The following is a 13,801-nucleotide window of genomic DNA, read 5'->3' as shown; positions in this document are numbered from 1 at the left end:
TGCAGGTCCGCAGAAACCCTGCCGATTTTTTCCAAAGGGTGAGAAAAAATGGTGCTTTTTTGCATGCATATAGGCGTGTTCTACTTTGATCTTTAGGCCTGCAGGGCAGGCTCACTTGCGCACGGCAAACGAACACACCGATTGGAATGGTTAATTAGTTCCATGTGCGTTCCTTTTCTGGTGGAATTACGTAGTGTTTCACACATCTCAAGTATTGCGCACCCCATATAGACTTGTATGTGGGACCGTTGGTGCGCAAACGGGCAGAAAATGAAGAGAATTCCATCATTTTTTGTGCTGCCAAAAAATGCGCATGCAAAATTCGTGCGTGTGAACAAATCAATTGAAATGAATGAATTCTATTCACTGCATATTGCGTACGCGTGTGTGAAGGAGCCCTACGTACTACAGAGGATACCTCTCATCATGACAGACCAATCACAGGCTTATAATTTATCTAATTTTAGCAGAATTACCTGGCTTTGCACAGGTCTATTTTGTATAAGGGTAGTTTCATCACGAGAAAGTCGCAATAGAAACACCGCAATAGCGCCAATTTCCTCCACTGCATGTCCTGCACTCCTCAGCCACCGACAGAACAGCATGGGATTCATAAATCCTGCCTCAAGTAAACGATGGCTCTGATTGGTTACAGCTATTGCGTTGGTTCAGCGAGCGCTGCATTGATTGGCTGAGAGCAGTGCTCGCTGAACCAGTCAGAGCCATCGCTTCCTGGAGGCGGGATTTATGAACCCTGCAACCAGCAAGTGATATTCTGTAATCGGCCGATGAGTGCAGGACTTCGGAGAGCAGCAGGAGCGACCCGGACCGCAGCTGTTAGGCAATGTATTTTTTTTTTTTTTTAAATGTAGTCTAGCTAGGGCTTATTTTCAGGGAAACAGTATATATACGAGATAGATTCTTCCTATATACATACATATACATTTTTGTACTTGACAAATGAGCAGGTAAGCCCAGAAACGCGTTGCACACCCTACTTTTGTTGAATTTTTGGTGTTCCTTTTGGTTTTTATTTTGAATGCTTTTTTCTTGTCCTTATTTTGAAAATGTATGCTGCCCCAGGTATTTAATAAAATGCATCTCCTCTATGATGAATACTGACTGGCTCTCTTGGACTGGCTTTACACATCACCTGACTACAGGGAGGTGTCTTTTTGGATTTTCATAGCTTTCCTTCAAACGTAAGTGACTATTTTGCCTGCAATGTTTTTGCATATGTCTTACTTCAGTGTATTGGGCTAGACGTCTGAGCGCAGGGGACTTTTTATTATTCTTCATTTTGGTTTCCTCAATACATACATATATGTATGAGGCTAAATTCACATGGGCGAGAGCGATATGGGGCCATGAACCCCGCCCCCATGTCGCGCTCCCCATCTGTGTGAATTCCCCGGGCATGCAAGGCGGTTTCATGTCAAAACAGCCTTGCATCACTTCGGCGATGAAGGGAACCTCCGCCACAGCTAGGTTAGCGGAATTTCTCTCACTGTCTGTAATGGGAGACATCGCATCATGTACACCTAGCACTGCAGCAAGATAGAACATGCCGCAATTTGTTTCCAGCAAAGCATTGCATCACTCATGTGTATGACCCCACGCAAAAGAATGGGGCTCATATTTGTGTATCTCACAACACACAAATCTCACACAATTTTCTCGCCCGTGTGAAGCCGGCCTGAGGTGTATATTTAGATGTGTTCATTTACTCCAGTACACAGAGCCCCTGTACAGGAGCTATATTCTCCTCAGTATATACACCTATAGGTGAGGTATAGTCTCCTCGCTATAAATACGTACATGTGTGAGGTGTATATTTAGATATTTAGGTTGGCTGCAGTACAGAGAGCCCCTGTGCCAGTCATGGTTTGGAGGACAGCAGGGTCTGAGCAGTTACCCAGCAACCAGTACAGTTATTAGATTGGTTTATTACTAAGTACACAGAGAGGGTCCTAACCAATCAGAGGCTGTATTCAAATCCTGACATTTAGTTAGAGTCTTAGCCAATCAGAGAGCAGTGAGGAAAGCACTGAGGCATCACAGGTACTGGTGCATCTTGTCTCCACCAGCAGACTTACAAACAACACCCACAACTTGATTGGCTGGGCAGGAGAATGAATGCCCATCATCTCCGCTCCCGCCTCATGTCACTCACCCATCTGCTGCTCTCCCTTGTTTCCTTCCCAGCTGCTGCGCTGTCAGTCTCCTTGCTGCCCTCCCATCTGCGCTGCAAACAGTGCTCCGGTCCTCCTCCTGTGCCCCTCTCCGTTGCAGGGACAGTGACAGTGGGGACGGCAGCTACGGTGGAGGGGGTTGGGGGGAAAAGACCGCAGCTGGGAACTTACATGGACGACAGCAAAGGCAGCAAGGAAAGTGCCAGCGGGACCGGCGTCTGGCGATAGCAGCAGGGAGACCAGAGCGGAGAGTTGACATGTCAGTCAGCGCAACGTCGGGGGCTACGAGCCAGGCAATCAAAGGTTGGGGGGGAAGGGGGGGGGGGTGCAGTTTGCCTTCCCCCTTTCTCCTGGACAGCCAATCAAGCTGTGGGTGTTTGTGGGTGTGCAGTTTGTCTCCACCCATTCTTCTGATCGAGACAAAATGCACCAGTACCGGCGTCACCTTCATGCCTTCTCTTTTATACTGTGCCTTAGTCTGCTGGTGAGTTTCTGCATCCGATTTTTGCAAATATGGCGCAAAGGGTAGATTCTAGAGCTGAAACCTGGTAATAATAATCTTTATTTATCTAGCGCCAACATATTCTGCAGCGCTTACAGAACAGGGGGAATAGAAACAAAACCTTGTTTACATGTAGTAATCAGTTGATGGGAGACAGTAGGGGTGAGGGTCCTGCTCCAAGGAGCTTACATACTACAAATAATGGGGTGATACAGAAGGTAAAGGGGCTGGAGATGTGCACGGTATGGCGAGGTGGAGAGTGCAGGATGCCATACCCATAGATAATGGACTTAAGCCATATAGTGGTTGAATCGGTATGACTGCAGGGGGCGGTTGATGGCGGCTAGCAGGGAGTGCAGTCAGTAGGACAGGGAGCATGTTATCAAGTGGGGTACAGAGGGGTTTGGTTTAGGGGATATGGTATGCCTCCCTAAAGAGGTGCATTTTTAGAGCACACCTGAAGTTTAGTGTGTCAGTGATTGCCTGGGTAGTCCGTTCCAGAGAACTGGTGCAGCTCTGGAGAAGTCTTGGAGGTGGGAATGAGAGGTTCGTGTTAAAGGGGCGCCTAATCGGATTTTGTTAGAGGGGAGGGCATCGGCTGGGTGGTGGATTGAGATGAGGTAAGCAAAATAGGACAAAAGCCAGGAGCAGTGCTCTGAGCTCCCGCCCCCTCTCTGCCCCTCTGCACTATTTGCAATGGGGAGAGGCAGGACGGGGGCGGGGCTAATTCCCAGAACTTAGTCCCACCCCCATGCCACCTCCTTTCATTGCAAATAGTGCAGTGGGGCAGAGAGGGGGTGGAGAGGAGGCAGGAGCTCAGTTCCTGCTCCTGGCTCTTCCATCCTCCACCCCCCTGCAGACGAGGACGACGTATATCGGCTCGGCGTGAAAACCGAGCCGATATACGTTCGTGTGAATCCAGCCTAAGGGTGTATTTACAAGAGCGACCGCCATGTAGGTCAGTGAAAATCTGACCTACATCACACTCATTAACATTTAACGTTTGGAGTTAAAAATGCGCAGTTCACAGATGCACCTGGAAAATAAAAACACAAAAAGGCTTATTCATCCTCAGGATGAGCGAATTCTTTTCACTTTCAGAGGATTAAGAAATTGCACAATGATTTTTTGTAAAAGTCTGCAATCTCCTTCGGTCCACCAATAAGCGGATCTGCACTGTAGTCACTTCACACTTGCAGCAGCGCCTTTGTTGAATAACCCAACAGAGTTCAGACAAGTTTGAGACACATTTTTATTCTTCTTCTTCCAAGATGGACATATAAAAACAGGATGAAATACAAAGTCAGTTTGCTGCTGTAGTTTGGATAGAGGAACACCCTGTAATGAAGGCGTTTATACCCTTTACATTCAATTCACCATCCACATAGTCTGGTCTCTACAAAAGTCAGTGGTGGCCACCTTTTATACCTCAGAGGAACATCCCTCAATACCGAGAGGCAATTTGCAGGGCGGGCGTCATAAAGACTGATCCAGCAATATCTCAATATTGGTGTGCTATAATTCCCGTGGGACCGCTATGCTGTGGCCACCTTCAATGTGTGGCCGCCCTGGACTCGGTCACCTAACAATGCTTCCGGTGTCTCACAAACACCTTACAACTCACAGTACAGAAGCATGTGTGGCTCACGGAGCCTGCAGAAAGCAACACATGAGCAAATCACAAGACAATGCAAATTTTTGGTTACTTCTGCAATGAGTGTGTCAGCCTTAACTGGACCGTCTAACGGCTCCCTATGCTTGTATCATAGCAGAAGGACAACTCTCCAAGTAGGCCTTCTCATAGGCCATCTTACCAGTAGTTACGTTTCTGTACTTCAGTCATGGCAGTGGTCCCACGAGGCTTAGTGAGATGCTCCTCTTCAACTTTGCAATTGGGGTTCTCTCTCTTACAGGGGCCACAACATCAAACTAAAGTCTGTGTTCTGGGGCCTCAGGGTCTTGTGTGCCATACCATTGTGTAGAGCATCCATGCCTTCCTATTCAAGGACACTGTTATTTCACTATAGGACACCAGTATTGGGATATATAGCGCTCAATTCGTCTTTCTGATGCCACCATGTATAAATCCATGGAAAAATTTACAGGCTTGGGACCTTCCCAACACACACAACCCACAAAGTAAGATCATATTTACAGAGCCGATTAGAGTCGAGCTTCTCGGGCATGACTCACATTGCACAGAACATGGACCTGCACATTTGCTTGTACTATTCTCAAACACAAGACTTGCACGAAAATAGGACAGGCTGGGACTTTTCCGTCTGGCAGCATTGCTGTGAGAGAAATTGCCCATGCATCTAGACCCATTGGAAAAATGGTATCTATTTTTGTGCGTCTCAGAAAGCACAGCAACCTGTGTGAAAATATCAGCCTTGTAAATACGGATGGACATTGGCCATATTCCGTGTTTAATGGGTCGCCCAGGAAACAATTAGTCTCCACATCTTAGTGCTCTGTAGACAACGGTAGATTCATCAACAAGCACCGTGTACTTTTGGCCTATACCCCATGCATCAAGGCCCCAGCTTATAGAACCCCACCGATGTATCAAAAGATAGCTAGAATTGTAGGCGCTCTTTATAATCAGGCAGAGCTGTCCAAGGTGGACAAGTCCTATAGGCAGCGGGTCCTTCAGGTCTCAGGTGCTTCCATCCTGTTCCTCCATGGCTTGGAACGTACATTGGTTTTATGGCAAATATTCACTTGTGCCATCTCTTCTATAGCGGTGATGTGTTCATTGCAGCCTGGTCAACCATATTGTTGGCTATGCCCTCTAAGAAAGCTCTGCCCGATTTTAGCTTTCTTGAGGTACAGCACTGCATTATTAAGGCCATTTGATGGTGGCTTATGACATGCAATGGCCAGTAACAATCCCATAAACCAAGGAAAGATGGTACACTGATGACCTAAGACTACAGGGAGGTGACAAAAATGTGTACAGGCTGGAGACCAACTGCAAATGTCCATGATGGCTTTGAAAAGAATAAATGAAACCACTGACTGGTGGGGTGCAACCTGTGGCTCTTTAACTGTAGCCAAAAACTACTCCTCTAAGCATGCTCAGAGTTGTAGCTTCGCAAACCTCTGGAGAGCCACGGGTTGTAAACCACTGCCACAGATTATAAATGGTACGAAGAGACTTCCCGTTGATTTGGTCACGGTCATCAGAAGACATAATTTATTACAAGTCTGAACCAATCCCTACAAGATGGACATACAGGAGTGTGGTAGATGCCAATCATTCTATCAGCGGTGGACACAGACACATGGAGATCCCACTGATCAGTCTTCAGCATGGGTGCATATTGTTAGGAGAATTTACAAAAATGCATCACATCAGTTTTTGGAAACGCTCCAGAGTCCTCATAGCTCAACATTGGGGAGGTGGGAATATTGAGTCTGAGATGGTGGAGCCATAAGTGTGGTTGGTCTTCCCAAGAGGTGGCAAACAAATCGTTATCCGAATAAAAGCAGCAGCACAATTGTTATCGAGTTGATGATTATCAGAGGAACTGCAAAAACAGAAAGAGAAAGTGCTTCAGTCTTAAAGCAAAGGTGTCATCGGAAAGTGACAGATTGTTTAAAGGGATATTCTGGGAATGTAGCTCCTCATGATAGACCAACAATAGTTGATCAGCATTGGTCTGCTGCTCAGGATCCCAGGCGATCAGCTGATCTCAGTCCCCGCACTCACTGCAATGGACTGGATGTTCACAGCTCCGTCCGCATACAAGTGTAGTAGAAGACTTCACTCACTTTGAAATCAATGGGAGCTACACCTTCTATTGCATTTCCAGCTCAGACTACAATGCGGATATAAGGCTCCCCCTGCAGTAAGTGCAGGGGCTAAGAGCAGCTGGGCCCCAGGGTTCCCAAGTGGCAGACTTCCACCGATTAACTATTTATGACGTATGCTGAGGATAGCTCACCAATACTGTAAGGGGTTAAATACCCAGAACAGACCTTTAAACTTTTATGTTTCACATTATTAGACATTTATTAGTGTTTTATTTTTGAGTTCACCACATCATTATCTATATTACAAAATAATCCTAAAAAACTTGCTGTTATAACACTGACCACTAAGCCTAAAGGCCCTTATGCACGAGACGACTGTAGGGCAAACGCTGCTAGACACTAGTCCCGTGTATACTCGCTCCCGTGCTGTTACACAGGAGAGAGTATCCCTGGAACGCTCACAGCGCGGCCAGCATGGAGTCAGGGCGGCTAGAGCAGAGTTCTCTCCCAGCTCCTCTCCATTTACTGTAAGCAGCGGCTGCTGTAAACTGAAGTTCATGCAAGATAGACATCCCCATAGTCATGTACAGAAAATAAAAACACTTACAAAAATTAAATTCAAAAAGTTACAGTATCTTGTCTTGACAAGAAAAAAAACAAAACAGTAGGCCAGATATAAAAAACGGTTCTACTATTCGCCACTGGTAAATCATGGCAGCTAAATACTAACAATGTGGCTGTGGATCACCCAGAAAGCCCCATCCATGTTTATTATACTATAAACTGCTGCAGAATCCGCACCATGACTACCACGGCTGGAACCAGACAGAGCGCTTTCACATACTGGAATTGGCTGCAGGTTTCAAAATGATTTAAAGGGTTATTCTGGCAATGGGACTATTTTTTTCTCCCGTTTGCACCAATCCATTGGATAAACTGCTAAGATCAGTGGGGTCTGACCACTGGGACCCTCACTGATCCTGAGAATGGGGATCCCATGTCCTCTCTATTTCACAGTTTAAGATACATTGTCCAATTTCTGTAGTGAAGTGCAGAATGAAGACGTTGGTTGCCCTTGTGCAGCAGCTCCATTCCTCTCAATGGAGCAGGCAGGCACATCGTTCCAATTTGGTAATCTATCTTGAACTGTGAAATAGGGGGGACACGGGTCCCCATTCTCAGAATTGGTGTGAGTCCCAATAGTCATACTCCCACCGATCTATCAGTTTGCACCCATCAAGTGGATGAGTGAAAACGGAGAATAGCATCTAATGGCCAGAATAGCCAAGTCTACATGAATACATTTGGAGTTTCGAAGCGGCACATTCCGCGGCAGGTTGCGTAAATATTCCAGTTCGTATCAAAGCACCACAAAGGTTCAGAATCCTTCAAATGGACAGAAAAAGACTCCTATAACATAAGTCTTCTGAATTTAGCACATTTTTTATGGACAGAACTAGAGATGAGCGAGCATACGCAATAAGGCAAACTACTCGAGCGAGTAGTGCCTTATTCGAGTACCTGCCCGCTCGTCTCTAAAGATTCGGGTGCCGTCAGGGGGCGGGGAGGAACGGAGGGGAGATCTCTCTCTCCCTCTCTCCCCTCCGCAACTCACCTGTCACCCGTGCCGGCAGCCGAATCTTTAGAGACGAGCGGGCAGGTACTCGAATAAGGCACTACTCGCTCAAGTAGTTTGCCTTATCGAGTATGCTCGCTCATCTCTAGACAGAACACCTAAGGGCTCACACAAGTCTATTTCTGCTGCACATAATGCGCAAAGCACGCAGTATTCAGACCCCATTGATTTGCATTGGAGTAATCAAAGATATGTTGGCACATAATACATGTATTCTAGCCTATGGGTGTATAAAATATGCAGTAAATATGTACGTTACATGCGTATTCGCTGCATATTTTAACTGGTGCTAAGAAACCTGAGGGACAGTTCTCACATCCTTTAGGACCGTCTCCTTTTTTTGGTAAAATACGAAGTATATATGCAGGCAATATGTGTGCGAAAAAAAAACAAAAAAACACATACGTGTTAAATATGCTGCAAAGATGTTTGTCCACCGTTACTAAAAATGCTATGCATTTTGCACAACAAGTACACAATGCTCATGCGAGTGAGCCCTAAGGGTACGTCCACACAGTGGATTTTGGTGCGGATCCACACTTAAATCTGCAACATATTTTGCGCTGTGGATTTTGGTATGGAAGCTCACCCTAATCAGCACCATTTGATGCGGATTCACAGCATCATTTCACCATTTCAATTGAAGGGGTAAAGCCTGCTGTGATTCCATGGAAAAATCTGCCCCACTTCTGCTATTTGTGCACATAACCCAAGACCAGCCCTCAGGGTTCATGCATACTGCGATGGGCACACACTGTACTTCTGCATGCATCATGTGCCCATTTGTATCATGGCACGCTCCACCATGCAATATGGAGAGTCCCCTACTGGCATTGCTTCCAGCAGAAAATACAGTGGTACATGAAAGAATCAGCGTGCCATCTACATATGCCAACTCCCCTGGGTACAACAATCAGGGTGCTCACCTCTGAGGCACTACTCTCTCCATTAGGCAGCGGACACTTACCTCTCATCACTGTCCGTACGGAGCGCACGAGGTTCATCATCTGTGACTTGACTCCAGGATCTTCTCCAAAACCTCCGATCCCCTGATCAGGCCCCCATCCGACTGAAGATGAGAGACAGAAGAGTCAGCACAACAGGCCACATTACAGACAACAGCTGCATCAGTGCTGCGATACAGCAGCAGTGACAGCGGCACAACACGACCGGCTTTGGGTGTATTACGGGGCATTTCACTCAAGGCACAGCCCTTATTTCGGCTGGTAGTTTGTGTACGACTGTCTCCATTTGCAGGAGTCTAGTGTTTATTGATGACTCGTGTCCATTTGGTGCAGCTTTTGATGCGGAAGTCACCCCCCTATTGAGAAGAGGCGGACTCCGCAAGCGTAAATGGCGATAAAATTGACATGCCGCAGATTTAAATTCCGTACCGCATGTCAATTGCTGCGGCCTGTGGATGAGATTTTGAAAATCTCAACCATTCTGCTGCTAGTGCAAATGCAGCGGATTTTCCGTGAGGAGGGTCCGCCCCGCAAATCCACCTTGTGTGAACGTGGCGCAAATTTTGCCCTCTCGATGGTCAAAATCTGTGTGTGGAATCTCGGGTGAAATATGATATTATGCATCAGAATTCTGCCCATTGACAGGGACCATCTGTACGCGGATCCACGCCAAAAGCCATGGCAGAAAGCTACGGATTCCGAGAATTCTGCGGAAGAGCGCGTCCTCCTGGCAAGCATGTACTGGGTGACTGGTTCATTCGTGAAATGTCAGCTGCAATTTTGGTCCGAGTTTCGAGGATGCCAACCAACCATTTGACGACGAGCAAGCAGACTGGAACGACAGTGACATTGGGAGTAAATCAGGGAGGGCGGATAAAGATGTCAGCGGCCGCAGTCCGGGACATCCGTAGCTACATACCAGAGGGCAGCTAAGCAAGCGTAGCTGAAACCCTACCGCGTCACAATTAAGACGCTGCAGTTGCGCCATATGATGAAGCGTATGAAGTACATGGAGCGGTTCCAGCGCAATTTAGGCCAACATCAAATTATGGTTTGACATGACGTGGTTCACTGATAGAGCATGGTTCCATCTGTGCGGCCATGTGCCATCTGTGCGGCCATGTGAATAGTCAACGCACACGGATTTGGGCCACAACTAACCTGCGGGAAATCTACTGCATCCTGTAAAGGTTGGCGTGTGGTGTGCCCCGTCCCGCCGCTGGATCATTGGCCAGATCTTCACCATCAATACCGAACGTTACCCGACAATATTCACAAGCTTTTTGGGTACATTATTTTTAGTCTAGTGGCTACATTTTTATGCAATTAAAGGTTTTGGCCAATTCTAAGGAGAATGGACTTAAAGGGGTTTTTCAGGCTCAGAATAGGTCATCAATAGCTAATTATCTGGGACCGATCGCTCAGGATCTCCCACGATCAGCTGATTGTCCAGCCCGCTGTCAACATAGCGGAGCCAGACGTCATCACACGGGGCAACTTGTCTCACGTCCAGCCAGAGACGAAACTCCTTCAAGGAAAGGTTCATCAGGAATGGTCTGTGGCCACCGAGATGACCAGACCAAACACCGGCGGCCCGTTTCCTGTGGGGCCACTCAAACGCCGTGCGCATTGCCCCACTGAAGAATTACTTTAGGTGTGAAATCGCCATGGGCATGTTACAGCGCATTTTCGACAACCTGGAGCGCTGGGTTCATAAGTGCTTTTGAGGTCGGCGTAGGCCACTTCCAACATCTTCTGCGATGACTCCAAGCTCACGGACAACCAAGGTAAGCATCAGTATTCGCTCTTGTACGTTATTATTGGCTTGTGCGTCAAGTGAAACACCCTGTAACTTGTATAACAGACCTGGCATATTGCAAGAAAAGGGAGGTGGGGAGTAGCTTTCCATTGACAGCCCTGAACCAATGGAGCTTACAGTCTGAATCTTATAACAACCTATGATTCTAGGTGTGTGAAACTACAAGTCTCAGCATGCAGTGACATCTGTAAATGCTGAATGTTTACTTCAAAACAGCTAGGGAGTCACAGATTGGAAAGCCACTCTATAGGTGTGGTGAAACTACAACTCCCAGAATGCTTTGATAGCCTCACGTTGCTGCTCTAAGCCTAGTGATCTGGCAAGGCATTCTGGGAGTTGTAGTTTCTCCAGCAGCTCCTCGCCTAGTGCCTGTGTGGCAGTGGACTATGCCCGCCCTCCATGCATCCTCTGATGGCTCTCCGCCACCTGCCGTCCCCCGGTTCTCTTACTCTTGCTCAGAAAGCGCTCCTCATGCAGTACCGCCACGGCGTTCACACACAGCAGAGCGGCCTGCAGCAGCGAGTACAGAGTGAACGCCATCTTGTTGGTGGACTCCCGGTGTGACGTGGCGGCGACTAGTGAAGAGCGCAGGCATCAGCTGGGACGGATGGAAGAGAGGGACAAACGAGACAGAAACGCGAAGGCGCTACAAGGATTGGCTGTTGTAGACGTATGTGATCACATATTGAATGCCGCCTTACGTAATAGTTATGTCCTTTATTAATTCACTAAGTACTGGTGACTCATGAAATATACACACTTTATATTATTCCCCATGTGAGTTTTCTTTCCATGTGCCATTGATTAAAAAAGAACAAAAAACCCCAGCATTTTCTATTTTCCTGCACCAAAAGTCCCCATAGAAGTCAATGGGGATGCACAAATGCGAGCAAAATACCCAAGGAAGTGTGTGAAACGCTGCAGAATTGCGCAGGAAAAAGAACCCCACTGCATCTAATTAAACTAATTAGCCATTTAAATTAGCATTGGTTTTTTTGTGATTCACACATGCTTTGCGCACAAAAAAGTACAGTAAAATACGCAGATGCGTGCGCAAAAAAAGCATAATTCATTCCGCAAAAATGCTATGCTCATGTGTGCACAAATACACATACGCCCGTGTAACACGAGCCTCCAACCCTGCGCCTCCATGCATTCCTGTAGTCCAGGGCGTAGTGTAGGATCTACTTTGTGATGATGATTATCAACTAATTGTTCCATTTACAGGTTGCGGCGCAGGGACGTATTTTTGGGTACATTACTTTTACAGTGACTACATTTGTCATGTGATTAAAGGGGTTTTCCAGTGAAATACTATTGATGACCTATCCTCAGGAAAGGTCATCAATAGTTGATCGGCCGGGGTCCGTCGATCAGCTGAGCGGGTCAGTGCCGCAAATACAGAGGTTGGAGGGGAAGCGTCTGCGCCAACGTCTGTGTAGTGGCCGGTGCTTGTAACTGCAGGCATGACTCTCATTGAAATCAACGTTGCACAGTGCACAGACTGAGTGCAATTCTTTTTTTTTGTGGGTCAGTACGATTATGACAGTATCAAAATGATATATATTTTTTAGTTTTTTCCAGTTTCGCGCAATAAAACCCCTTTCTTGGAAAATAATATGTTTTTCACAGCACTGCTTACAAAGACCATAAACTTTATTTTTCCATGGATGGAGCTGTGTGAGAACTTGAGATTTGCATGATGAGCTGTAGTTTTTATTGGGATCATTGTGGGATCATTGTCGCGCAACTTTGTAGCACCTTGTGCGAAGATTTTCGGGGTGAGGCTTGGAATATAAACTCAACCCCCGAAAATAAGCTCTGTGTGCATCAAAAGAAAAAAAAGAATATATCATCTCTCAGGCGCTGTCAGGCTCCGACACACGTCTCCTCTTCAGCCCCGGTCTTTAGTCTTCTGCCAGCCCTTCGTAGATTGGAGATTTATGACAAAGCTTTTTTTCCATTTGCTTTTTCTTTTTAGCAGGTTCAGCTGAGATTACACACCTGAATTTGGGTCCTCAGCGAAGCAAAGTTTTAGCGAAGTTTGAACTAAATCGGGGCTCTACCATTTTATTTAACTGAAAACGACTTATTTTGTTACATAGAATCATAGAACCCTAGAATGGTAGAGTTGGAAGGGACCTCCAGCGTCATCGGGTCCAACTAGTGTAGAATTGCATCCTGCCTTCTGGACCTGGACCCCAATTAAAAAAATTAAAAACTAAAATTTTAATTGACATGAGTATTCACAGTCTTTGGTATGACAATTTAATTTTAGCTTTGGGGGCTCTCATTTCTCTTGATCAGCTGTTAGATGTTTCTACATCTTGATTGGAGTCATCTGTGGTAAATTTGGTTGATTGCACATAATTTGTGAAGACAACCCCTCCCCTCTCTATATGAAGTTGTACAGCTCACAATGCATATCAGAGCCAAAACCAGGCCCTGCGGAGGGAAGAATTGCCTGTAGAGCTCAAAGACAGTATTGTGTGAAGGCACAGATCTGGAGAAGACTACAAAACATTTTCTGCTGCACTGTAAGTACCCAAGACTACAGTGGCCTCCATAATTCTTAAATGGAAGAAGCTTGAAACAACCAAGACTCTTCCTAGAGCTGCCAACCCACCAAACTAAGTAATCGGGGGAGAAGGGCCTTGTAAGAGAGATGACCAAGAACCTATTGGTCACTCTGGCTGAGCTCCAGAGATCCTGTGTGCAGATGGAAGAAACTTCCAGAAGGTCAACCATCACTGCAGCCTCCATCAATCTGGGCTTTATGGCTGAGTGGCCAGAAAGAAGCCTCTCCTCAGTAAAAGACGCATGGAAGCCGCCTGGAGTTTACCAAAAAACACCTAAAGGACTCACAGACTAAGAAACAAGATTCTCTGGTCTGATGAAACAAAGATTGAACTTTTTGGCCTCAATTCT

At 46.4% G+C, this 13,801-nt stretch overlaps 1 protein-coding gene across 1 annotated transcript; it reads right to left on the bottom strand.

Moving 5' to 3' along the window:
* Nucleotides 1-3,932: 3,932 nt before the first annotated feature.
* IER3IP1 (immediate early response 3 interacting protein 1) lies at nt 3,933-11,476 on the bottom strand. Its single transcript, XM_066602596.1, has 3 exons — nt 11,323-11,476; nt 9,057-9,158; nt 3,933-6,227 (listed from the first exon to the last, which is right to left on the bottom strand). Exons 1-3 carry the CDS (start codon nt 11,411-11,413, stop codon nt 6,172-6,174), a joined length of 249 nt encoding a protein of 82 aa, XP_066458693.1. The 5' UTR covers nt 11,414-11,476; the 3' UTR covers nt 3,933-6,171.
* Between the last annotated feature and the right edge of the window lie 2,325 nt (nt 11,477-13,801).

The sequence above is a fragment of the Eleutherodactylus coqui genome, chromosome 5 (assembly GCF_035609145.1).
Source record: "Eleutherodactylus coqui strain aEleCoq1 chromosome 5, aEleCoq1.hap1, whole genome shotgun sequence".
Taxonomy (NCBI): Eukaryota; Metazoa; Chordata; class Amphibia; order Anura; family Eleutherodactylidae; genus Eleutherodactylus; species Eleutherodactylus coqui.
This window is presented reverse-complemented; position numbering and strand designations above follow the sequence as displayed.